Here is a 27,979-nt window from a genome sequence, read left to right as displayed (position 1 = left end):
GCATCAGTACTTTCAATGAATATTCCATTTCTCCCTACTCCCAGAAAAAAATTTAAAATATATTTTTAAAATCTTGTAACATTAAGGTTTCATGAAAACAAATTTTTTACTTCTAGTTGTCAAACAGAGTAAAGCCCAGAAACATTTGAAGAATTTTATTTTGCCTTCCTTGAAATTTCCTAAACCTAGAAAAATTTTTGCTCCTCTTCTGAATAAACCTGAAAACATTTAACATTTCTTTTAAAAACACCTTTCTAAAATGTGCTGCTGTGAGGATAGGCAACAAAATTAAAATCAAACCATTTCCAACCTAGTTTTTAAAAAATAAATGTTTATTTCAAGTATGAAAAGTAATGTTTAAACATTATTCCAAAAACTGTATTCAGTTTAACAAGTATAAAACAAGACTTCCGACAAAAAGTTAACAATTCAGTATAAAATACTAAAGAATATACTTCGACATTCACAGTGAGCATTTCTGAAAAAATAAGTTTTGCTAGAAAGTTTTAAAAACAAAAATACAGTCCCAGAGGAAATAAACTAGTCCTTAAATAAGGAACAAATCTCCCTTAGGATGGATAGTTAGCATTTCAAAACAAGATTTGTATAAAAATTTCTTTTAAGATAATGGTACACTTGGTTCAATAATGTCAGAATTCAATAGCTTATGGTTTCCTTGACAAATACCACCTATTTCTTATGTCTGCTACCCACAAAATAAGGTTCTTAAGCCAATTTAATTAATTTCAATGATATGTATAACTTAAGGGGTAACCAGACTCAGAAATTTTATCATGGCAATCTTGAGTATTTCCAGAAAAATATTTAACAGAATTTTTCTGGTGGTAATTACAGAACCACCAGAAGAATTAAAGTCTCAAAATTATTCTAAAGGACTGCTATCAAGACTTCTGCTTCTCTTCTCCATATACAGCTTTTTGTAGGTTTGAAACATTGCTTTTGAATCTTTTACTGGGTTTTGTAGTATCTCAAATCCATCTGCACTGCAGTTTCTCTTGGAGAGCCTTGAATTAGCCAAAACATTATCATCTAAGGAAACAAAAATTTTACTTTGTTACTCTTAATGTTAGTGACCAGTACAATCAATATAGAGAGGGAAAACATGCATTCTTATCTGCAATAAAGAGTGAAGTGTAACAAACAATGGCTCTTTACCTATAGAATTATAAAGTATATGAACAGGACATCTTGCCTCTCCTTTAGGCGCCATTTACTACCCCATCCCCATCTTCACTGACCAGAGCTATTCTCCTTTACCTATACCCCTACCCAGTAAAATCTATTGTCATTTGCATACTATTAAGAATGTGACTTTCCTAACAGCCATCTAAACTAGCAATATAAAATGAACCAAGGTAAGCCAGTTCCAAAGAGAGCATAGGAGTACAGTTTGCATATTCTGGCCTTACTATGCATCAGGTATTCTAAGAAATATCTGTATTTCTGTTTCTTTCAATTACAGTGCTATGATTAGTCTCACTATCCTTTTTGTGATGGGCCTAGCCAGCTATTATTCCTTTTTCTGTGCATTTTAAAATGTACCTCTTTATCTGAGAAGCTATTACAATTCTGAGTCCCTATACTTTGCCTTCCTGCTCTAGCCATTCCTTTCTGGATTAAAAGTCCTATTTTACTTCTTTCAGCCTGGATGGGTCAAGTACTCTGTCCTCTTAATTATTATTCTTCATTTTTTGGTAACAGAGTAATGTTTCAAGTTCTTCTCTGACCACATTAGTTTTCTGTCCTGAATGCTGATCCTTGAGGTGGGCTCTAAGTGGTTTTCCACTGGATTCTGTCATCTCCTCTACCTCAGCCTGACAGTTTCACCACTTGCTCCATTTACATGCCAACCTTTGCCACCAAATTTACTGTCACTTATCTAAAATGTATTTTTTATAGCCATCTTTAAGAACTGACAACCTTTGCTTTAAGCTTGTTCTAGTTCTCTAGCCTCATCTTGGTATGCTTTTTCATGATTTCCTTAAGTCTCATTAGACTTTTGACAGAGCTCCAAACTTGTTTCTTAGCCTTCCTCTCACCCTGCTGCGTGCAACTCTTCTCTGGGTCCTGGTTTGTGTCTTTTTCATCATGAACCTGAGCACTGATGTCCCACCTTCACTGTTTATTGCTCATCCTGTCTGCAGTTATCTTCTTGTCTGTCATTTTGCTCATGACGTTTCCTGAGCCTCTCTGGTCACTCTGCGAATGTGTCTGTCTTCTGAGTATTTTCGGACTCAGGTTCCAGTTATGCCTCTCATCTCTGAGGCAATGAGGCAAGCTGTGTCCCCTCCCACTTCCAAAGACCTTTCTTGCCCCACTTGCCACACCCATTTACATCTTTCTCATGTCTGTGTTCCAACTTTAGGAGTGTGTTTTCTACTTTCTCACTAATTTTTTGCACTTTCCATTGTCTTCCTATTCTAATTAAGACTTCATTCCTTTTTCTTTCGATTCGATTCAGCTGAATTTTTTTCCTGTACACATCTTCAATGTAGAAGACTCAAATTATACATGCCTGTTTATATATATTTGTTTTTTAACTCTTCTGTGGGCTTCGCTGATGGCTCGGCAGTAAAGAATCCACCCGCCAATGCAGGAGACATGAGTTCGATCCCTGGGTCTGGAAGATTCCCTGAAGAAAATGGCAACCCACTCCAGTATCCCTGCCTGGGAAATTCCATGGACAGAGGAGCCTAGTAGCCTATCATCCATGAGGTTGCAAAAGAGTTGGACACACCTTAGCAACTAACAACAATAATAAACCTTTGTCACACTTCCTCTCTTGCTTCTCTTTATTGCTGCTATGTAACTTTAATCAAATGATCTAACCTCTCACTGATAAATACGAATCTTTGTCTACTTGGTTTTGAAAATTAAATTAATTTGCAAATAAATCTAACTGAGGGTAGGCTAATAGGCCTGTGGGCCAAGCCCAGCCTATACAACTTTTAGTAAACTTTAATTGGAACATAGCCCATATTCATTTGTTATTTTAGTCATTTTTTCATGTTATCATTAACGTTAGAGTCTAGTATTTAGGAAACATGATTCGCAAAACCTAATATTTATTGGGCATGGTTTACACAGGAAAAGTATGCCAACCCCTTGCCTAAGTCAAGGGGAGAATTTTCTTCTTAAAAGGAAACAGATCACTACTTTTATGTCCAAAGCATGACAGAAAACATAGGAGAATGTCTTCCCACTACTCAAACACTGAATCATTTTTTAAAAGAAATATGGATAAAAACCAAGCTTCACGATAGTTTCAGAACTATAATCCAGCTTAGATATGAGTGTCAGATAAGTAAAATAAAAACTTCAAATAGATAGTTTTACCTATTTCTTGGTTGGCTTCCGGCATCCTTTTCTCCTCAGTCACACATTTTAACCAGTCTTCTTTTGTACTTTTTATTCCTGAAACTATTTAAATATTCATTTTCAGATCTCTAGACTTTGCTACTCATCTCTTCTAGTACTATAATGAAGGAAAACCATGTAAGCCTAAAACAGATTTTAGAAGGCATTAGGTATACTCACACATTAACTCTAAAAAGGGCCTGGAAAAATGCTTTCTCCGTATGAGGTGACTGAATCTCACAATTAAAAAGTTTATCTTCATAATGTAATTATGTTTCTCTCACCTGGACTGAACACCAACACATGTCAATGTACTTAAAGGCATGACACAGAACATATCTCTGACACTGCTGTACCTACACCCAATGTTTCTGTTACAATCAGGTTCTCAGATTCTAATAATCTAGTTTTAAGAACCAAGTGTAATCAACACAAATTTATACTCTATATACTCACATATCCATACACCTTCTAAGAAAAAGTAAGTTATTCATTGTAACGTTATACACCCCAACACTGTCTGAACAGTGCAAGAGAAACTAAGATTTCCATTCAAATCCTTTAGTTTTCCAATCTGGGTTTCCTCAACACAATGTTTTGCATATACTAACCACTACCCTTAAATATTTCCTTATTGAGTCCCCTATTTTCTCCTTCCATCTTGCACTGTGTTAAGAATTCTATCCTTCAGCTAATGAACAGTCATGATTGCCATTCTGGGGTATATGAGAAGGTACCACTTTAACCTTAGTGATATAATAGTCATCAACTGACTCAAAGATGGCAAGAAGTCAAACTACTTTTGTATATACAAAAAGACTTCATTAACAATTGCAGCTATTACTATTTAGACCAAAACTTCAAAATCACTGGGGGTCTGAAACTGTAAGCCCAAAGAACTGAACAAAAAGCAAGACTTAAAATAATGTATACTTGATACTTTTATAACTGCTCAAAGCATGTTCTTCACTCCTTAGTGAAAAGGGAGATCTTTTGTATTTGGAAAACCTTGCAAACTTTATAAACCTTGTCATTAATGTGCATGTAATATAATTTACAAGTGGGGCAAAACTTTTAAAACAAATATTGACCAATGAACTATCAACATACTGAGAAAACCTCAGTAAACGCAAAATAATTTTAAGTGTTTCCTAGCTACCCAAGGGAGGTGCTCTGCCACTTGCTGACCTACAATGCTTTACACTTTTGCAGACACCAGCAAAAAAAAGTCATACTGGACCTTGCACAGGGGCTTGCTCCTTCCTAGGTGTGTGCGGCAGATCCTTCTGGTCTTCAACAGTGTTTGTACTTTTAAACACTCCATCTGGACATAATTTAAACTCCAGCATGCTTAGTTTTTCTGTGGTATCTTTCACAGGTAATAGGTTCTTAGATTTACTTTCTGGTCTTTTTTCTTTAAGCTTCCTGGGTGAATTGTCTAATTTTGTGAGACAAATGCGCTCACGTTCAGTGCATTTAAATGCAACTCTGTTCAGATACAGCTTCCTTTGATCCTTTGTTTGGGAAGACATTTGGATTAATTCACCCTCATTATTTATATTATTTAAATTTTTGTCTAGCTTGGTTCTATCAATCCACATTTTATCAGACTGCTTTCCACCAACTGTTCCTTTAATATTCCTTGAAATATATGTTTTAGACTCTTTGGAATGATGGGTTTTGATGCTTTTACCATGGCCTGTACTGATATTTAATGATTCCTTGCAGGTCTGTACACTGCCATTGGGTCTCTCATTTGATTTCCCACAACTTTCCACTTGCACAGAAAGTTTACTGGGCCTCATATGCTGAGAATCACTATTTTTCAGATAGTTTTTCTTCAATGCTTCCTTATGCTTCTGCCTTGATAAATAATCCTTTGGTGATAGAACTCTATTCATTTTAGATGAGCTATCTTTAAAGCCCGAGGATTTAACATTTGATACTGTCTTTTCTTTAATCCAAGCTCTTTCATTTGGGGTTGAAAAATTACAGAATTTAAATGCACCACCTCCTACATTTTTATTCTGCTCTTGTTTATCATGTTTCTTCCTCTTTATCTCTGAATCAAGTATGATCCCTTCATCTAATTTCCTTTCTTCCAAAGATTGTTTAGAGCCTCCTGATTTCAATTTTCTCTTTTCTGGTGATACTGCCTGTACCAAAGAACCATTCTTCATATTCAAATCTTTAGTTTTGCTTGTCAAAAAACTCATCTTTGGTTTTAGTGGCCCTAAGTTTTGTGCCATGAACTTCCTCTGCGGGCTCTCTTGGGAAAATTTTGTAATTTTATTAGCAGAAGGAAAAGTTGCCTCATGAAATTGCAGATTTCGCTTTCTTTTGTGACTCTGCAAAGAATCCAGTTTTTTATCACCTTTAGATAAAAGTTGACTGGATAATTCTTGCTCTGTCCTTAGTGAACTGTTACTTTCTGTTTTGGATTTGTCTTTTATATTGCTGCTTTGCTTTGTTTCAGGAAAATGTTTTTTCTCAACTGGACAAGTCAGAGGAATCTTTGGAGGATTATTTGGAGGACTGTTAAATGCAACAGGAACATCTCTGTCAGAGGTTCTCTCTCCTTGTTTATAACTCTTGGCCTCTGAAGAACATGGATTTGTCTGTTTTTTTTCTTCTGAAGTTGACTTCTTAATGGAATTACACTGGCATTGAGGTACTCCTTCATAAACCATAGAGAGCCATCCCAAAGCACAGCAACGGATATCATCTTTTTCCGAATCCAATGGTACAGAAGCACAATGTTCTTCCACTCCGCGTGCCTGTGGGTCACACTGGTTCTCTTCCTTTGTTACAGGGTTTTCTTTCTGAGGTTCTGTCAATTTGTCAACCTCATTGGGTTGATCGTCCTGTTCAGGAAACAATTCTTTCATCTGATCTGTGTTTAATATTGTAATTTGTATCTGGTCTGTTGAACCTTTGGAGTCACAATCAGTTTTACCACAAGTTTGAGCTTCTGAGATTTGGTCTGCCATCTGCTGTACCACAGAACTTTCATGCATGTTCACAGGTTCGATACCATAGGGAAACTCTTTTAAAAGTTCTGACAGCTGATCATGTAGGTATAAGACAGATGTCTTATCATGGAGACTTTCATCTGTTGTAGGATCCTGTTCAGTATAACTGCAGGACAAATCAGCTTCCTGAGGGTAACTATCCTGCTGAATAGCAGCTGATGAACATGTATCATTTCCCATGTTTTCATTTTCAGTGATATGCTCCAAACTGCTTTCCTTTAGAATTCCACTCTTTGCTTCAACACATTTCAAAGGCGACAGTGCTGGAGGTTGCAGTGATTCTGACTGGTCTGTTATTTTATTTGAAACATCTGTGCACTGCACAAATTCATCTTTTTTAAAGACAAAGTCTTTATTTTCAGTGAAATGTTCATTTTGTTGTCTACTATTCATCATTTGGTGATTGGGTAGAGGTTTCTGTGACTCAACTTTTTGCAAAGGGAGCAAGTTGAATATCTCTGCTATTTGGGAATCATAAGAGGTATCACCTTCAACAAGAGAACAAATACTGCCAATCTGTAATACATCACTGCACACACTACTACTGTTCTCTGATATATATGAGGCTTGCTGATCACTCACAGGACATTGGATATCTGGTTCTGATTCACTGTGCTTTCCTTGATTGGTATTAGGTATGCTTTCTGAATTAGTATTAGTTGACTGACTTTGCTTGTCCTCAATTAGTGGGAAAATCGTGATGCCTGTAGTACTTGTTACTGGTTCATTAACATTAATCTTCAAAGCAGCAGTATTTTCTGTCAATTTATTTTGTAAGCTACAAACACTGCCTTCTTTAATAACTGGATATGCTGTTTCAGGTAAAGCTTCAGATGTATCTTTGACAGACAATGTATTGACATCTGAAAGAATTAAGGGTGATACTACAGCAATCCCTTTTGTAGTAGTTGTTCCTGAAGACTCATAATTTTGTGCTACCACTGATGAAATAGTTTCTTGTGAAGTGTTTACTATCTTATTCTGAGAATTTCCCACAGGTGAAAATGGACTACTCTCACAGATGGGTGCAGGCTTTGAAACTGCAATGGCTGTTGTGTTTGTTTTTGACTCATTATCCTGTTTTTCTTTGGTAGGTTCTGAAGGTTGCTTTTTCCACAAAGACAGACATGTTGCTAGCAATTCCATGGAAAAGGGAGAGCCACTGTTAGACACCCCATTAAACGATTTATACTCAAAGCGAGAAGTGTCTGCAATTTTGGCATTTATATTACAAGTCCTTGGAGGATTTACATTTTCCATGGTTTTCAGTTGGTTACCAGTGTTTTCAGTATTTGGATTCATTTCAAAATTATGCAGTTTAGAATCTTGAATACATTCACTACTATCTTTTAATAATTTCTTCTGAGTTTTACCTCCAGAAGTAAGTAGACTGAGAATTAGCCTATTTTTATTTGGATATTTTGAAATATATTCCTCAGATGATGTAGAATGAGGAAGAAAAGTTATTTCAGAATTTGTTGGCACATTTTGTGCAATGCTGACAAAATTTCCTGATGAAAGCTGGGTGTTATTTAATGGTGCCTGAGTTACCTCAGCAGTTGATGTCTTTAAAGGATTCACAGCTTCCGAATCATGGACTTGTTCTGGTATTGGCAACTTTTCTGAACAGGCAGAATTTAGTAAAACAGAACTGACTTGGTTAAAATTTCTGTCCTGAAGGTTGGAACTCAACACACTATGCAGTCTATTAGTTTCTTCTGCAGATTCCATTACTGTTGGTGGTTTATCCTCCACAGTCTCTGGACTGACTAGGGTTAGCTGTGGTCCAGACTGGATTTTGGCAGTTTGTTTCAAAGACAATCCAGAATTTTGAGCTGATTCACTATAAGAGGTATTAGGTGTTTTAATACAACCTGCTGCCATCAAGAGATTTTTATTAATTTTAATTTTCCTTGCAAGATCTGAAAACTTCTTTTTTATTTCTACTAATGTTTTAATATCCCTCACTAACTTTTCTTTTGTGACACTTGTATCCAGTACTTGATTTGAAGTTAGATTTTGAGAATCCACTCTTCTCTCCTGATTATTCTGAGCAAGAGCCTGAGCACCAGTCACAGATGATCTAACAGGTTCATTAAAAGAATGATTGACACTGGTATTTACTTTCAAGTTACAGGAACTTTCCATCATACTGAAATTTCCATTCAGGTTTTGCCACTGCTGTTGAAAGTCTCTACAAAAGTCTTTCCTCATTTCAGGTAAGTGCATTTCTTGACTCTGAGGAACTTCCATAGAGGATTGTTTAACAACACGTGGAGTACTCTGCAAAGACTGGCTTGCATATCTACAGTCATAAGGAGGAGGAGGTCTTTTGTCAGTTTGAGTAACTGTATATTGATATGATGGTACAGCTGCAATCTGCTTTGACTTAAATGTCAGTGTAGGATTTGGAGATTGACTATTTTTAACTTGGAATGATACAGATGACATAGGGTTTTGTTTCTGAAGAGTAGGCTCCTGTGAAAAGCTTCGTGATGAATAATTGTATTGCTTTGGAAGTGGTCTGTAATCCTGGTAAGTCAGTCCACTGGATGCTCGCTGAGGTGCCCAATCAACCTGTTGCTCTGACAAAGGTAGGTTTAGTCTTGGGTTTCCTTGGTAAGTTATAGGAACTCTTCCAGAATTAGAAGGGATCACATGTACCTGCATAGAATAAGTATCTGATGTTAGAAACTGATTCTGTAGTGCATGCACACTGGGTATATTCGTTCCAAAACCAGTTTGATGAGATATAGTTGCCCCTGTATGAGAAAGCGTAGAACTCCCCATTGGTGAGTTCAACCACACATCCTGTGTAACTCCTGAAGAAATCTGCAAATCGTGACTTAGTTGTTTGGGTCCTTTAACATTTGCATATGTTATTCTTTCTACTGAAGTTTGTGAAGTCACAATGGTTCCACTATGCAAATCAGAAATAGGGATTTGTGGAGGAGTCTTCTGATTCCTGATGTTGAGCAGTGGCTGTGAAACTGGATGTGAATTACTGAGAAACAGGCATGGTTCCTGGTTACTTCCAGTATGGAAAGAACTTTGAGATGTTGTGCTAAGTCCTTGCTCCACAAAAGATGCTTGTTTTTTAGGATACTGTGGTGGGAAGGAGAGATTCTCTGGTTTTGCATTCCAATTCATTGTCAAGTTGATGCAGTATCAGTGTGTTAAAAGCCAACTGTTTTGAATGCCAGGAATCTGTAGAAAATAAACATTCTTTATTAAAAAGCTGTTTGGCATGGTCAGAATTTTTAAGATAATTTTCTCAGCTTACCTTTATTACTAATGCTGACCATGTCAAACAAAATTCCTTAAACCTCACACTAGACAAAGCTTCATCTTCAATTCACGTAAGAGAAAGAGCAAAGGAAGATGTAACAATAAATATGGAAAATCTCAATAAAATTTTTGGCGGTGTTGCATAGGAACCTAGAATGTCAGGTCCATGAATCAAGGCAAATTGGAAGTGGTCTAACAAGAGATGGCAAGAGTGAACGTCGACATTCTAGGAATCACTGAACTACAATGGACTGGAATGGGTGAATTTAACTCAGATGACCATTATATCTACTACTGCAGGCAGGAATCCCTCAGAAGAAATGGAGTAGCCATCATGGTCAACAAGAGAGTCCGAAATGCAGTACTTGGATGCAATCTAAAAAACGACAGAATGATCTCTTTTTGTTTCCAAGGCAAACCATTCAATATCACAGTTATCCAAGTCTATGCCCCAACCAATAACGCTCAAGAAGCTGGAGTTGAACGATTCTATGAAGACGTAGAAGACCTTTTAGAACTAACACCCAAAAAAAGATGTCCTTTTCATTATAGGGGACTGGAATGCAAAAGTAGGAAGTCAAGAAATACACCTGGAGTAACAAGCAAATTTGGCCTCAGAACGCGGAATGAAGCAGGGCAAAGACTAATAGAGTTTTGTCAAGAAAATGCACTGGTCATAGCAAACACCCTCTTCCAACAACACAAGAGAAGACTCTACACATGGACATCACCAGATGGTCAACACCAAAATCAGATTGATTATATTCTTTGCAGCCAAAGATGGAGAAGCTCTATACAGTAAACAAAAACAAGACCAGGAGCTGACTGTGGCTCAGATCATGAACTCCTTATTACCATATTCGGACTCAAATTGAAGAAAGAAGGGAAAACCGCTAGACCATTCAGGTATGACCTAAATCAAATCCCTTATGATTATACAGTGGAAGTGAGAAATAGATTTAAGGGCCTAGATCTGATAGACAGAGTGCCTGATGAACTATGGAATGAGGTTCATGACACTGTACAGGAGACAGGGATCAAGACCATCCCCATGGAAAAGAAATGCAAAAAAGCAAAATGGCTGTCTGGGGAGGCCTTAAAATAGCTGTGAAAAGAGAAGAGGCAAAAAGCAAAGGAGAAAAGGAAAGATATAAGCATCTGAATGCACAGTTCCAAAGAAGAGCAAGAAGAGGTAAGAAAGCCTTCTACGGCGATCAATGCAAACAAATAGAGGAAAAGAACAGATTGGGAAAGACTAGAGATCTCCTCAAGAAAATTAGAGATACTAAGGGAACATTTCATGCAAAGATGGGCTCAATAAAGGACAGAAATGGTATGGACCTAGCAGAAGCAGAAGATATTAAGAAGAGGTGGCAATAATACTATTCAAAAGGTGGCAAGAAGAACTATACAAAAAAGATCTTCACGACCCAGATAATCATGATGGTGTGATCACTCACCTAGAGCCAGACATCCTAGAATGTGAAGTCAAGTGGGACTCAGAAAGCATCACTACGAACAAAGCTAGTGGAGGTGATGGAATTCCAGTTGAGCTACTTCAAACCCTGAAAGATGATGCTGTGAAAGTACTGCACTCAATATGCCAGCATATTTGGAAAACTCAGCAGAGGCCCCAGGACTGGAAAAGGTCAGTTTTCATTCCAATCCCAAAGAAAGGCAATGCCAGAGAACGCTCAAACTACTGTACAATTGCATTCATCTCACATGCTAGTAAAGTAACACTCAAAATTCTCCAAGCCAGGCTTCAGCAATACATGAACCGTGAACTTCCAGATGTTCAAGCTGGTTTTAGAAAAGGCAGAGAGGAACCAGAGATCAAATTGCCAACATCTGCTGGATCATGGAAAAAGCAAGAGAGTTCCAGAAACACATCTATTTCTACTTTATTGACTATGCCAAAGCCTTTGACTGTGTGGATCACAAGAAACTGTGGAAAATTCTGAGAGAAATGGGAATACCAGACCACCTGACCTGCCTCTTGAGAAATCTGTGTGCAGGTCAGGAAGCAGCAGTTAGAACTAGACATGGAACAACAGACTGGTTCCAAATAGGAAAAGGAGTATGTCAAGGCTGTATATTGTCACCCTGATTGTTTAACTTATATGCAGAGTACATCATGAGAAACGCTGGACTGGAAGAAACACAAGCTGGAATCAAGTTTGCTGGGAGAAATATCAATAACCTCAGATATGCAGATGACACTACCCTTATGGCAGAAAGCGAAGAGGAACTAAAAAGCCTCTTGATGAAAGTGAAAGAAGAGAGTGAAAAAGTTGGCTTAAAACTCAACATTCAGAAAACGAAGATCATGGCATCCGGTCCCATCACTTCATGGGAAATAGATGGGGAAACAGTGGCAGACTTTATTTTTGGGCACTCCAAAATCACTGCAGATGGTGACCGCAGCCATGAAATTAAAGAACGCTTACTCTTTGGAAGAAAAGTTTTGACCAACCTAGATAGCATATTCAAAAGCAGAGACATTACTTTGCCGACTAAGGTCCGCCTAGTCAAGGCTATGGTTTTTCCAGTGGTCATGTATGGATGTGAGAGTTGGACTGTGAAGAAGGCTGAGCACCGAAGAATTGATGCTTCTGAACTGTGGTGTTGGAGAAGACTCTTGAGAGTCCCTTGGACTGCAAGGAGATCCAACCAGTCCATTCTGAAGGAGATCAGCCCTGGGATTTCTTTGGAAGGACTGATGCTAAAGCTGAAATTCCCGTATTTTGGCCACCTCTTGCGAAGAGTTGACTCATTGGAAAAGACTCTGATGCTGGGAGGGGTTAGGGGCAGGAGGAGAAGGGGACAGCAGAGGATGAGATGGCTGGATGGCATCATGGACTCGATAGACGTGAGTCTGAATGAACTCCGGGAGTTGGTGATGGACAGGGAGGCCTGGCGTGCTGGGATTCATGGGCTCGCAAAGAGTCAGACACGACTGAGCGACTGAGCTGAACTGAACACAAACTCATTCTACTCAATATAATTAGCAATTTTTTTGCTACACTTAAGAGACAATTACTTTCTGCATTTATTTATTTTAACCAGCTCTTTATTCTAAGATACCCATAATCACTGTAAAAAAATTAAAAACAATCAAGCATATACTGTATAGTCTTTACTACTATTGTTCATCTCCAGTGTCTAACTCCCTAGGGCTATCTACTACTGTTAACTTTTCTTTCAGAAAATTTCTATACATAAAAATCACCAAAGCATAAAATCTCATTCTTTTAAAACAGAATCCTACCAAACATGCTACTTACAGTTTGCCTGATTTTCATCCGTATAACTAGGACATCTTATCATTCCACTACACATATACCTATTCACTGTCTGCATAAACATTCCACTCTATGAGTGTATCAATATTTAACCATTTCTCTATTGATGAATATTTGGTTTTCTTAGGTTTTTGTACTTATAAACTATCCTACACTAAAGCATGTATTTATGCTTTTATATTTGTGCTAAATGTTCCTGGAAATTTCTACAAGTGAATTCAAAAGACATTAAAATTGTTTTCATAATCAGTGACAAACTGCCTTTCAAACAGATTGAAATAAATTATACTCTCACCAACACTTACATGAAGTGAAGTCACTCAGTCGTGTCCGACTCTTTGCGACCTCATGGGACTATAGCCCACCAGGATCCATGGGATTTTCCAGGCAAGAATACTGGAATGGTGTTGCCATTTCCTTCTCCAGAACACTTACATGGACATATCTAAAAAATGGACAAATCTGTAACCATAATGGGCTTCCCTGATGGCTCAGCTGGTTAAAAAAACAACCGTCTGCCAATATAGGAGACACAAGAGACATTAATTCAATCCTTAGGTCAGGAAGAGCCCCTGGAGAAGGAAATGGCAACCTACTCCAGTGTTCTTGCTTGGAAAATTCCATTGACAGAGGAGCCTGGTGAGCTACATACAGTCCATGAGATCACAAAGTCAGACATGAATGAGTGCATGTGTGCATGTGTGTACACACACACACAACCGTATTAAATGACAGGGTAAACAAATTTGACTCAAACATATTAACAGTATGTCAAACAACTGCAGAATACACATTCTTTCCAAGAACACAAGGAATTTTTACCAATATTGACCATATTGCTAGGCCATAAACAGATCTCATTTTTGAAGGATATTTCAGATTAATTCACAGTGGAATTAATCTAGAAATTGTAGAAGGAACTAGGAAATTGCCAGTAGTTCAGAAATAAACAATGCAGTGGGCTCTGGTGTCTCTTCCTCTAAATATCCAATAGGATATCAGTCCTACTGAAGAAGATTCCATCCTTGTCAGGGACGTTTAACTTTAAGGGATCCAGTATGTTGCATTTTCTTTCTTTGTGTGCCATTTCTCAAGGACTCTCTGTTCCTTATCAGTTCCTGGAATACAGGAATGAGTGGAGCTGCACACAGTTCTCATGACTGAGATCACAGGAAAGAGCACCTGCTTAGATTCCCTTCAGTGACTCTCTTCAGCAACCATGTAATTAACAGACTATCCATTTTGTTGCAACTGGTGTAATTACATTCTTTTTAACCGCTGAATAATCATTTTACTGAAGATATATAAGCATGCATTTCTGCTAATAAAATACCCTTGTTCCACTAGAGACTTGGGTCCCCCACGTCCTTCTTTCTGTCTCTGGATAGCTCTTCAGAGCGTGGAAGCCTACTGAGCTCACTTGCTTGCCCGGGCTTTCAAGACCTCCTTGAGAGGACGCTGTGGGCATAACTACGAACAAAGCTAGTGGAGGTGTTGGAATTCCAGTTGAGCTGTTTCAAATCCTGAAAGATGATGCTGTGAAAGTACTGCACTCAATATGCCAGCCAACTTGGAAAACTCAGCAGTGGCCCCAGGACTGGAAAAGGTCAGTTTTCATTCCAATTCCAAAGAAAGGCAATGCAAAAGAATGCTCAAACTAATGCTCAATTGCACTCATCTCACATGCTAGTAAAGTAATGCTCAAAATTCTCCAAGACAGGCTTCAGCAATATGTGAACCGTAAAATTCCTGATGTTCAAGCTGGTTTTAGAAAAGGCAGAGGAACCAGAGATCAAATTGCCAACATCCGCTGGATCATGGAAAAAGCAAGAGAGTTCCAGAAAAACATCTATTTCTGCTTTATTGACTATGTCAAAGCCTTTGACTGTGTGGATCACAAGAAACTGTGGAAAATTCTGAGAGAGATGGGAATACCAGACCACCTGACCTGCCTCTTGAGAAATCTGTATGCAGGTGAGGAAGCAACAGTTAGAACTGGACATGGAACAACAGATTGGTTCCAAATAGGAAAAGGAGTATGTCAAGGTATATTGTCACCCTGATTATTTAACTTATGTGCAGAGTTCATCATGAGAAACGCTGGACTGGAAGAAACACAAGCTGGAATCAAGATTGCTGGGAGAAATATCAATAACCTCAGATATGCAGATGTCACCACCGTTATGGCAGAAAGTGAAGAGGAGCTAAAAAGCCTCTTGATGAAAGTGAGAGAGTGAAAAGGTTGGCTTAAAGCTCAACATTCAGAAAACGAAGATCATGGCATCCGGTCCCATCACTTCATGGCAAATAGATGGGGAAACAGTGGAAACAGTGCAAGACTTTATTTTTTTGGACTCCAAAATCGCTGCAAATGGTGACTGCAGCCATGAAATTAAGATGCTTACTCCTTGGAAGAAAAGTTATGACCAACCTAGAAAGCATATTCAAAAGCAGAGACATTACTTTGCCAACAAAGGTCCATCTAGTCAAGGCTATGGTTTTTTCAGTAGTCATGTATGGATGTGAGAGTTGGACTGTGAAGAAGGCTGAGCGCTGAAGAACTGATGCTTTTGAATTGTGGTGTTGGACAAGACTCTTGAGAGTCCCTTGGACTGCAAGGAGATCCAACCAGTCCATTCTGAAGGAGATCAGCCCTGGGATTTCTTTGGAAGGAATGATGCTAAAGCTGAAATTCCAGTACTTTGGCCACCTCATGCGAAGAGTTGACTCATTGGAAAAGTCTTTGATGTTGGGAGGGATTGGGGGCAGGAGGAGAAGGGGACGGCAGAGGATGAGATGGCTGGATGGCATCACTGACTCGATGGACGTGAATCTGAGTGAACTCCGGGAGTTGGTGATGGACAGGGAGGCCTGCGTGCTACAATTCATGGGGTCGCAAAGAGTCAGACACGACTGAGTGACTGAACTGAACATGCACACACAGGAAAAGACCATGTAAGGAGACATAAACAGATAGCTGTCTGCAAGCCAAGAAGAGAGACCTCAGAAGAAACTAGAAACTTTTATCTTAGACGTCCAGACTCTAGAACTGTAAGAAATTTATTGTTTAAGCTCAGCTGGTGAAAAAAAATGACCAAACGTTGGTCATTTTGTCAGAGCAGTCCTGGCAGACTAATAAAAGAGCCTATAGTAGTGTACCATTCGTCGCTCAGTCGTGTCCAACTCTTTGCAACCCCACAGACTGTGGCTCACTAGGCTCCTCTGTCCATGGGATTCTCCAGGCAAGAAATAGTGGAGCGGATTGCCAATCCCTTCTCCAAAAGAGCCTACAGGTAGGAAGAAAAATGCTCTTTATAAGTAGTTTGGGGTTGTCGGATTTCCTCCCCAACTCCACCTCTCGTGCTGGCACAGAAAAACTCAACATTGAACTAATTAAATTAGAAGGAGTTATGGGAATTTCCTGGGAGTCCAAAGGTTAAGACTCTGCACTTCCACTGTAGGCGTGCAAGCTCCATCCCGCGTCTGGGAACCAAGATCCCACGTGCTGCTTGGTGTGCCACCCACCCTCCACATAAAGGAAGGAGTTCAAAGTTTTCTGATCTTTTTCCTGACTATAGTTTCTACTTCTGGATATAATATATTCTTAGATATTTCAAAATATATTTTAATGGAGATTACCAGAGTCAGGATTTCAATGGTGTATCATTTAACTTTTTCTTGGAAAAAAACTTTTGCCCCCAAATCTCCATACCCTCTGATCACCCCCAACTTGTGACAGCCATGGCACTTACCTAACAAATTCCAACAAAGGCTGAACTTTAAAAACCTCTCTGCACAGGAGTAGCCAAAGTTATCTGGGGGGGGGGGGGGGGGGCGGGAATCACACAAGCCAATGGATTGAGTTTATACAAACATCAACAGGTATACAACAATTCTATTTTATTTTGCTGAAACTTTAAAGTAATTTTATTTTTCCCACTATTGTCTCCTCACTGCTCCCAGAGACACCAACCCATAAACCTGATCCCCCTACTCAGGGGCTTATATTTCAGAGGGAAAAAAAAAAATAGCACCATCTGCCACCATACTATCACCAAATCTATATCACAGCTTTGTAAATGTAATCTGTATTTACAGTATCAAATCTCTGTATTTAAAATCCTACCTCTGGGAATTCCCTGTGTTCCAGATGTTACGAAAACACTTTCACTGTTTGGGGCCTGGGTTTGATACCTGGTCAGGGAACTAAGATCCCACATAGCTACCTTGAGCTATGGCATTAAAATAATATAAAATCACAAATACAACAAATCAGATTTTAGGATGGTTACTTAACACCCTTAAAGATAGAAACAAAAATGATTTTAAAGATAATTTTCTTTATTGTTTTTGGCTATGGTACGTCTTTCTTGCTGCAAGGGCTCTTCTCTATTTGTGGTGAGGGGCTACTCTCTAGTTGCAGTGCTTGTGTTTCTCATTGTGGTGGCTTCTCTTGTGCAGCATGGGCTCCAGGGCTGCAAGCTTAAGCAGCTGCAGTGCATGGGCTAGGCAGTTGCTGCTCCTGCGCTTCAGAGCACAGGCTCAAAAGCTGTGATGCACATAGGCTAGTCAGAGGACTTCTAGAATTTGTGAAAGATGTTTTCCATGGCCCGAATGGAAACTTTCTCATGTGTTCCTCTGTAGCATGTGGGTTCTTCCCAGACCAGGGACTGAATCCACATCTCCTGCATTGGCAGGTGGATTCTTTAACACTGAGTCACCAGGGAAGTCCCCAAAATGACTTTCAAAAGTAATTTGTGCTTTTATAAAATAACTTTTTAAATATCCATTGAAAAAATTATTAAACCAGCTAAAATGATACATTAGAAAATATTCACTTAATGCAAAAGTAAATAGTGAGAAACAAAAACACATGAGACAGAAAATAAAACGTATAAACAGCAGATATAAATCCAACTATATTAACAATTGCACTAAAAGTGAGTGGATTAAACAATTCAAATGACAGAATGTCAGATTATTTTAAAAGGGCTAGCCAACTATATATTTCAATAGGTATACCTTCGATTCAAAGATAAAAGTGATTCAAAACAAAAGGCTAAAAAAAGATATGCCAACAGCCACAAGAAAGGCAAAATAACTATATACATTATCAGAAAAAAGCTAAGACTAAAACAAAAAATTTTTCTCTACATAAAGAGGGACATTTTATAACCATGAAATGGTCAATCCACCAATATATAACAACTATATATAAGCACTTCAGAGAGCATTAAAAAGTAAGTAAAACAGACAAGTCAAAAACAGGGAATTCACCAAAAGTCAAAGACTTCAATTCCCCACTTTTGATAATGAACAGAATTGCCAGGGAAAAAAAAACACACAAGGAAATAGGAGTTTTGAACATACTATACACACCCACCTTTCTAGTTTATAGTGGAGATTTTTTAAAAATTAAAAAACTATAGTACCTTAGGTTGTAGTACACAGCTGTCCATTGGATGCTTTGTAGTTTTAAGGTTGTCTGCTCTCTGGCCGTTACTATAGATTGGATTCAACAGTTCAGGTACTTTTGTCAAGTGGTAAAAGGGTCAGCAAGCAGTCTAGTGATGGGTGCACCTGCCAGCAGGCCACCTAGCTCTAGATGTTTATACTCTGTTGTAGGGAATGCTCCTAGCTGTGACTAGCTATAGGTAAATTAGCAAGCCCTAAATAATGATCCTTGATATAGCTGGCACAAAGTTTGGCTCTACTAACCCACCCATCTGAATGTCGGTTTTACAGTTTGGAGAACAAGCACTATTAATCTGTTGATGCTGATAAGGTGAGGTGGCCCTCACCAGGAGGGGAGGCAAGCAGTGCGGGTGTGTTGATATTGATAAAGTGCTAGGGTCTACACTGGCGGGGGTTGGTTCACAGTCGTAATTCATATACTCCTCTATTTCAAAGAGAATCCATGGAAATGTTCTGTGTGTCATCACACAAAAAGAAAATCTTTCAAATTTCTTAATTAAAAAAAAAATTTAGCTTTGACAATCCCTACATTTAAATCTTACATATTATTAATATTACTTGGTGTGAGAAAAAGTGGGAGGAAAGCAAGTCACTAAAATCCATGGCCAAGTAAGTAGTGAACAGCAAGCTGTAAACTGCAAAATTAAAATCAATTTGTGAAGCAGGAAAAAGAAGGGAAGTCAATGGCTGCAGTAGACTAAATGTAACAAAGCCTGTGGATTTTCACATAAAATTTTCATGAAGACCTCACTAACATTAAGACTTGTGAATTTTTTAAAAATATTCTATATCCATACAATGCAAAGAACATGGTTTAACTGGAAAGCCTCCTTTATTTTAAAATCAGCCTTATCACAGAAAATTACAAACCAAAAAATAACCTAAAAATCATACCTTTAAAGAATAATCATATTAACACCTATCTTATGTACAAGCACGTACAACTGCCAACAGAAAGAACTCTACTGAAATGGACCTCTTATGGTTTCCCATGGCTAGGCCTACTTTAGGTTATACAAAATAGTAGAAACAGAATATGAGAGGACAAATTAGACCACATGAATAATCATTTTATATGCAAAGGTAACCATTAATTTATCAAAGAAACTGTAACATTATCACAGTGAAAGATAAAGCTATTAAAATCAAGAGATGGGTTTTGAAAAGGCCGTTTCAGGGTAACCTACAAGATGCATATATAAGGGCTTCCCCGGGGTTCACTTGTTAAGACTCCATGATTCCATGGCAGAGGTCACAGGCTGGATCTCTGGTCAGGGAACTAGGATCCCACATGCAGTGCTGTGTGGCCAAGAAATATTTTTAAAAGGATACGTATCTATAGGAGTTGTCTAGCAAGCTTTGATAAATGTTTGTCAAATGAATAAATAATAACTGCTGAAGACCAAGTTAAAGAAGTCCCTATTTAAAGTTATAGACGGGAAAGTCTCCACCCCTCCCTTCACATCTGTGTCAACCATAAACATTGCATGATTTCATCTGTCAGCATTCCAGTACCTCAAAAATATAGTATTTCTTAAAAAAATATGATACTCTTCTCATACCTCAAAAACACTTGTATCTGTTCTGGTATTTTAAATTGGACCTTTTCCTTATGGCTTTCATTCTGCTTCTGTTTCTTTGGAGAGTCCCCTGATGTGGTTAAATTGAGGAAAACTAGTATTTTTCATTTAAAAACTGATCTGCAATGGAAAAAGGTATAGATACTTTTAAAAAACTCAACGAAACCACAAATACCAGCAAATATAAAACCCACTTCCTAGGAATTCTAAAGCATCAAGATTTACTCAAGCTATTTCAGGTCTGGCTTTTTGTATCCCTGTCCTTGAATTAGGCTTTCAAGAATAGACTATTCTAGATTTTACATTTTATAATACAACTCTATAAATAGTAAGAGCTAATAACCTTTGAAATTTATGTTATGAACTGTACTGAATGCTTTGAATGCACTGTCACATTTAATGGTTACAACAAATGCATGAAGCCAAGCAGTCCCAAGCAGAAGGGCCAGGGCTGGCAGGGCTGGAAGTCCCACTGTCCCAGCTTTTAGGCTGGCTTTCTACACTGCTGCAGAAGGAAAGCAGATTAAGACTGAATGGATTCTTATGAAGTGTTTTTTCTAATGCAAATAGCAAAACCAACATCAGTGTCCTTAGGCCCATAAGGCAATACAGAGGTGGATGAGAAAACAGACTGCTGAGAATTCTAAACTGCAGTCATTTCATAGCCTGCAGCTATACCCCAAAGGGAAGGAGGCCATCAAGTCTTTGGTGCAACTGAATCGAGGGAGGCAGAGAGAATCACCTTGTGCCATTTTTCAGGAAGCTGCTTATCAATGTTTGTACCAGGAGGACCTGTGGGGTGTCCGGTCAAAGTATCAGTGGCCTGAGATTAAACAAAGCTTTCCTGTGAGGCCCTACAAAAGAAAGGTCACCAGAGCACCAAGGTGAAGCTGTTCACGTCCATCCCTGCTCTCCAGTCTTTCAGGTATCCAGCTCCAAACGGGATTCAGAAGCACAGGTCAACTCAATCAGATGCCCTCTTCAGTCACTCAGTGGTGTCTGACTCTTTGCGACCCCATGGACTGCAGCACGCCAGGCTTCCCTGTCCTTCACCATCTCCTAGAGTTTGCTCAAACTCCTGTCCACTGAGTCGGTGATACCCTCCAACCATCTCATCCTCTGTTGTCCCCTTGTCCTCTCTGCTTTCAATCTTTCGCAACATCAGGGTCTCTTCTAATGAGTCAGCTCTTCCCATCAGTTGGCCAAAGTACTGGAGCTTCAGCTTTGGTATCAGTCCTTCCAGTGAATATTCAGGGTTATTTCCTTAGGATTTCCTTTAGGTTTGATCTCCTTACAGTCCAAGGGACTCTCAAGAATATTCGCCAACACCACAGTTCAAAAGCAAATTCTCTGGCACTCAACCTCTTATTTAAGTATATTTCCACTTAGTTAACACTGAGTATGGGTGACTAGACAGTAAGCCCCAGCAAGATGATGATCAGGCCATAACCAGGCTCCCAATATGTCCCAGAGGCCACTAAGGTTCACCATTCAGCTCCCATAAAGTTATGATGAAATGCCTCTAAAGGGACAACTGATATAACCTTTTACTGTTAGTTATTCCTGTCATTACAGGCACATTATAGTGATTGCTTTGGTAGTCCCAGGTTGACAGGATTCTAAGAACTGCCATGGAGGCATTTTGTTGTCATGGGGTTAAGATCCAGATTTTATAAAACCAGAGGTTGACATTAATGACGCAAAGAGACCCCCAAGTACCAGAAGAGACATACAGGACATAATCTACCTTATCTTCAGCAGGGTCAAGTAAAGGATGACAGATCCAGCAAACAGTTAAATTCAAGCCAAAACTACATTCTAGAAAATTTATACAAGAGAGTTCTGCTTCCCCTTAATCAGAAAACCATCAGAAATCATGACTAATAGGATGATGTTTTCAGGCCTTTGCCCAAGGACACAGCTCCAAGGACATCCACTCCCTGAATAAGCAGCTGCTGAGTTTCCAAGTGTCCTTATAATTAAGATTTTCATTTGACCTGCAGCTATGTTGAAGACAGTGGTGACAGTCTAAGGTAAATCAATGACTTCTATGCACCCCCAACCCCCTGATAAGTACTGTCTTCCTTCTCCAGCAAGCACGGGGGAGCCATTCAAATTCTGCTAGATGAGAAAGAATGTGATATAAAGTCAACAATCCCATGCACCTGAGCCACAGCACTTTGTCAAATAACATGACTGTATAGAAGGAAAGAGTAAAATCTGATAGAATTTGTGGCAGTGACTCTTTAGGGACCTAATGAAGCAGTGACCCACTGGAGATCAATTTGCATCATCCTATAAAATACTGAGGTAGAAATCATTAGGGAGTTAGTATAGGAACTCTGAGACCTCAGCCTGTTTCAATCATCCCACTCCATTAACCTAAAACTATATCCTTTGTCTCGAATTCCTGGTTCTTAGAGGAATGTGTCCTTGGTCTGATAAATTATCAGCTCTTAGATCCAGGAAAGGATAGTAATTGACTTCTGTTCCATATGCCTGAGGGAAAAACAACTGGTGATCATTAATCTTTAGCCCCTACATCTGGTCCACTGTAAAATGGTGGGGGGTCATGAGAAAAGGTCAAGGGATGATGACTTAATGTATAAGAAAACTAAGGATACTAAAAACAGAAAAGGTGGAAAAAACAAACAGTAAAACTATACAGACCAATTTATTACGAATATAGATGGAAAAATCTTCAACAAAATGCTAGCAAAACAAAGATAACAGCATATAAAAATAATTATATGCCATAATGAAGTGGGACTTATCCCAGAAATACAAGACTGACTTTTCTTTTTTTTAATGTAGAGCCAATATCCTGTAACACATCAATACAATAAAGGACACAAACCACATGACCATCTGAAATGGAGGTATAAAAAGCATCTAACATGACTGAAATTAAATGCATCCTAAAATTCAACATCCTTTCAGATAAAAACACTACAACTAGAACAAAGGGGAACTTTATCAATTTAATAAGACATCTAAAAAAAAAGCCACAGCTTTAAAGCCTGAATGTTTTCCCTCTACCTAGTAAACTACTTTTACTTGCATATGGCATCATCTTGTATATCGAAAATTATAAGGAATCCACTAAAAAAACTAACAGAACTACTTTGACTCGGTTGCCTAGTACAAGCTCAATATACAAAAATCAAATGTATTTATAGTTAACAGCAAAAGAATGAAACACTTTGGAATAAATTGAACAAATGTGGAAAATTTACAGAAATTATTATACAGAAATTAGATAACTTCAAAAGAAACTAAAGACCTAAATGAATGAGTGGAAAAGTATGCCACATTCAGACACTCTCAAGGTGGCAGGCAATACTTCTCAAATTGATCTACTGATTCAGGACAACCCTTACCAAAGTTCCAGATGACTTCTTTGCAGAAATTGAGAACCCGATCCTAAAATTCATTTTTGAAAAAGAGTATAATATATTGAAGGACTCACACCTCCCAATTTTTAAACTTAAACTACAAAACTACAGTAAAAAAAAGCCATGTGGGACTGAATTAGGATAGACACTAATCAATGGAACAGAAACCAAATCCTCACCTACATGATCACTAGCAAGAAACTAGAATCCAGAATATACAAAGAACTGGTGAAAGTGTTAGTCGCTCAGTTGTGTCCAACTCTTTGCAACCCTCATGGACTGTAGTCTATGGATTGTAGCTCCTCTGTCCATGGAACTCCCAGGCAAGAATACTGGAGTGGGTTGCCATTTCCTTCTCCAATGCATGCAAAGTCACTTCAGCCATGGCCGACTCTGTGTGACCCAATGGATAGCAGCCCAACAGGCTCCTCCGTCCACAGGACTCTCCAGGTAAGAATACTGGAGTGGGTTGTCAACGACCATGGGAAAGCAACAAAATCACAGGATACCACTTAATGCTCACTATAATAGTTGTAACCAAAAAGACAAGTGTGGTAAGCATGTGGACAAACTAAAATTCCTGTATGTTGCTACTGAGAATGTACATAGTTCATCAAAAATAGTCTGGCAGGGACTTTCCTGGCAGTCCAGTGATTAAGACTTTGTGTTTCTACTGCAGGGGGCACAGGTTTGATCCCTGATCCTGCATACCACAAGGTATGGCCAAAAAAATCTGGCAATTTCTCAAAAGGCCAAATATAGTTACCAAATGATAAGACAGATCAGTTCCACTCCCAGGTATATACCTAAGAGAACTGAAAATGTATGTCCATACAAACACTTGTACATGAATGCTCACAGCAACATCATTCAGAGAATCCAAAAAGCATAAACAATCCAAATGTGTGTGAACTGATGAAAGGAAAACAAAATGTGGTATATTCATACAATGAAATTACTACTTTGCAATAGAAAGGAATGAAAGACATATATACTTCAATATGAATGCATCTTGAAAACCTCATGCAAGGTGTTCAGGGTCATAAGAGACCACATATTATGACTTCATCTATAAGAAATGTTCAGAATACACAAATCTAGAGACAAACTAGATTAATTAAATGGTTGCCTGCAGATGGGTAGAATGGAGAGTGTCCGTTAATGAGTACAGAGATTCTTTCTGGGTTCAAGAAAATGTTCCAAAAGTGACTACGGTATTAGTTACATAGTATTGAGTATATGCAAAACCACTGTACATGGTAAATGGATAAAGTGAATTGTATGAATGACATATGAATTGTATCTCTAAACTGTAGCTTAAAAATTTTTTTCCCAGTTATCAGCACAGACATGGGCACATGACACAATGAAGTACAGGCTTTTGGCAGAGCACACAGACAAAAGGCATGTTCTGTGCAAGTTGAAGCTGACTGATCATATACCTGGAGATGTTAGGGCTATCCAATGAAGGGATGTGTGCCTGAGAATGAAGTCAATGCCAAAGCAGACAGCAGATCTCAAAGACGGTGTTTCAAGTCTTTAAAACTTTCAGATTCAAATGTTGGATCCAGTCAAACCTGAAAGTCAAGCCACATGGAACTCTTTAAGTTATATGATCCAATAAATTCTCTTTGGGAGCTTAAAAACTAAAAACTTGCTTATGACTTTTTGTTTTTTAAAACCTAACTGGACAACGTAATAATTTCTTATAATACTCTGTGATTTTAACCACAAGATTTTATTTACAAGTGATTTCAGTTCAGTTGCTCAGTTGTGTCTGACTCTTTGAGACCCCATGGAATGCAGCACACCAGGCTTCCCTGTCCATCACCAGCTCCCAGAGCTTGCTCAAACTCATGTCCATCGAGTTGGTGATGCCATCCAACCATCTCCTGCCTTCAATCTTTCCCAGCATCAGCGTTTTTTCCAATGAGTCAGTTCTTCACATCAGGTGGACAAAGTACTGGACACAGTTTTCATTTACAAGTGAAGCCCCGCAGTTTAATACATCTCAAGAGAATCTTGGTGATTGTCACAAAATCTCTGCAATCATTACATATATGTTTCACTTGAGACATTTACAACAGGCTAGCCTCTAACATTGCCCTTCAGTTTATAAGCACTCTTATGATATCAAGGATGGACATACCACAGAGCTGTCTCTCAACAACAAAGCACTTAGAATTCTTCAAAGGTCCTTAAGATACTGCTTTACAAGGTTTATTACAAAGTACATTTTAATTTGCATTTCAATAGATTGGGTTGGTAAACTGTCTGGTTAAGGGGGCACGAAAGGATGAGATAGTTGGGATGGCATCACTGGACTCAGAGGACATGAATTTGAGCAAACTCAGGAGATAGTGAATGAAAAGGAAGCCTGGCATGCTGCAGAGCATGGGTCACAGAGTCATACACAATGGAGAAACTAAATAAAGTCTCAAATTGAATGTTTTCTGAGCCTGTTTCGCACAGAACATGCCTTTGTGGGGCTAGGGGTGGCGGTACAGAGATGACTAATTTAAAATGAAAAGCAATTCCTGAAATTCACCTTTCTAAATCCTTTTTAAACATTAGGTAGGATCACTTGCACTGAACATTTGCACTTTTATCACATCTAAAACATTGCTCATCTAAATGGGAAGTGGTGGTGGTCTGGTCGCTAAGTGGTGTCCGATTCTTGCAAGTCCATGGACTGTAGCCTGATGGGCTCCTCTGACCATGGAAGTCTCCAGGCAAGAATACTAGAGTGGGTTGCCATTTCCTTCTCCAAAATTGAAAGCAAAAGTCACTCAGTCCTGTCCAACTCTTTGCGACCCCATGGACTATACAGTCCATGGAATGAATTCTCCAGGCCAGAGTACTGGAGTGGGTAGCCATTCCCTTCTCCAGAGGATCTGCTCAACCCAGGGATCAAACCCAGGTCTCCCACATTGCAGGCAGATTCTTTACCAGCTGAGCCACAAGGGAAGCCCAAAAATACTGGAGTGGGTAGCCTATCCCTTCTCCAGTGGATCTTCCCGACCCAGGAATTGAACCAGGATCTCCTGCATTGCAAGCAGATTCTTTACCAACTGAGCTATCAGGGAAGAAGAGTCCTGTATATCCAGAACAGGGAATATAATGCTTTTGGACAAATCTGCCCTGGCTGGAAAATTTTGTAGAAGCATTACTGACTTCAAACAGGTAAAAACTAGAGTTGTGTCTGGTACTTCCTTACAAAAATAGAACTTACAGGATCTACAGGGAAGGGTTTAATCAACACAAAGCTGATAAACTGATTTAGAGTTTAAATGAGTGAACCATCTCCTATAAGACAGGCCATAAAATATATTTCCTCTAATATGACAACAGCTAAAATTTATTAAGTACTTACCATTTACCAGGAGCTCTTCCAAGTGTGTTATATCTACAAAACTCATTAACTTACCGTAACAATCCCATGAGGTTGAAACTATTGTTATCTCTATTTTACAAACGATGAGGAAGTTGATACAGAGAAGTTTAATAATTCTCCCAAGGCTGCATAGATAGTAAGTGGAAGAGCCAAGATCTGATGCTCAGCAGTGTGACTGCAGGGACCATGGTCTCAAATCATTACAGAAACTTCCCTAATACTACTTGGGAGTTTACAGAATGGACACCCCAGAAACGACCACTTTGGCTGTAGAGGTCCCTATTTTAGGGGTCGGTTCTCTCAGAGTTCTGCTCTGTGCTGCCTTACCCCATGTGCCACAAGTAATGAATTTGAAAAGTAAAATAAGAAACAGAACTTGTAGAAAATAATGTTAAGTAGATCTCTTCCTCAGTAATTTAGACCATCATCTATTCCTTTTCTAATAAAGATGAATAAGTGAATTCCTTGCTATGTCAACTATATTATTTCTCCTCAAACTTTGTCATCAAATCCATTGTAAGCTGGTGGTGGTGTTAGCCGCTCAGTGTTGTCCAACTATTTGTGACCCCAGGTACTGTAGCCTGCCAGGCTCTTCTGTCCACAGAATTCTCCAGGCAAGAATACTGGAGTGGGTAGCCATTCCCTTCTCCAGAGTATCTTTCCAAGCCAGGGACTGAACCCAGGTCTCCTGCATTGCAAGTAGATTCTTTACTGTCTGAGCCATTGTAGTTTAATACTGAACCAATACTGATTCAGCTTAATCATTCTGTTCCACAACAGATAAATTAGAGTACTTAAAGCTGACACACTTACCTTTAAATATATTACTCCTTTATTACTGTATATGTTACCATTTCCCTCCAAACTTGTCAGTACCACTCCACACAGTGTTTACTTCTTTGGTCCTAGGGACAGCAGTAAACATTTTATAATTGACAATAAATTCAATATAAAATTTGTAACTGTATAAAATTCACATTAAACTTATAATAAAGATACATACTAATTTGCTTACTTGATATGACATTGCCGCTCAAACCGTGGTAAGACTGGATCAAAAGCAAACTAAGCTTACTGAATCCTTAAGAAGGCAAAGTAACAAATAGAAACTGGGTCTGCCGTAAATTACCAT

General features: G+C 38.7%; 1 protein-coding gene across 6 annotated transcripts; it reads right to left on the bottom strand.

The window, feature by feature from the left end:
• Nucleotides 1–311: 311 nt before the first annotated feature.
• LOC120861155 (retroelement silencing factor 1-like) lies at nucleotides 312–27,778 on the bottom strand. 6 transcript variants are annotated; one of them, XM_040236795.1, is made up of 6 exons: nucleotides 27,661–27,777; nucleotides 20,041–20,178; nucleotides 16,756–16,818; nucleotides 4,619–9,617; nucleotides 3,358–3,441; nucleotides 312–1,050 (listed from the first exon to the last, which is right to left on the bottom strand). In XM_040236795.1, the coding sequence occupies exons 4-6, from the start codon at nucleotides 9,558–9,560 to the stop codon at nucleotides 884–886; spliced, it is 5,193 nt and encodes a 1,730-aa protein (XP_040092729.1). In that variant the 5' UTR covers nucleotides 9,561–9,617; nucleotides 16,756–16,818; nucleotides 20,041–20,178; nucleotides 27,661–27,777; the 3' UTR covers nucleotides 312–883. The 6 variants fall into 6 exon arrangements, with proteins under 6 accessions (XP_040092729.1, XP_040092731.1, XP_040092730.1 ...); XM_040236797.1 differs by lacking the exon at nucleotides 16,756–16,818; XM_040236796.1 differs by lacking the exon at nucleotides 20,041–20,178.
• Nucleotides 27,779–27,979: the final 201 nt, after the last annotated feature.

This window comes from Oryx dammah, unplaced genomic scaffold (assembly GCF_014754425.2).
Source record: "Oryx dammah isolate SB20612 unplaced genomic scaffold, SCBI_Odam_1.1 HiC_scaffold_11229, whole genome shotgun sequence".
NCBI classification, from domain to species: domain Eukaryota; kingdom Metazoa; phylum Chordata; class Mammalia; order Artiodactyla; family Bovidae; genus Oryx; species Oryx dammah.
The sequence above is the reverse complement of the archived record's forward strand: the minus strand, read 5'-3'. Positions and strand labels throughout refer to the sequence as shown.

Coding starts and splice junctions, on each gene's coding strand:
- LOC120861155 (XM_040236795.1), bottom strand. CDS start 9,560: ATGAATTGGAATGCAAAACCAGAGAATCTCTCCTTCCCACCACAGTAT. Junction 3,442..4,618: donor GGAGCAAGCCCCTGTGCAAG/GTCCAGTATGAC, acceptor ATATTTAAATAG/TTTCAGGAATAAAAAGTACA. Junction 1,051..3,357: donor GGAAGCCAACCAAGAAATAG/GTAAAACTATCT, acceptor TTGTTTCCTTAG/ATGATAATGTTTTGGCTAAT.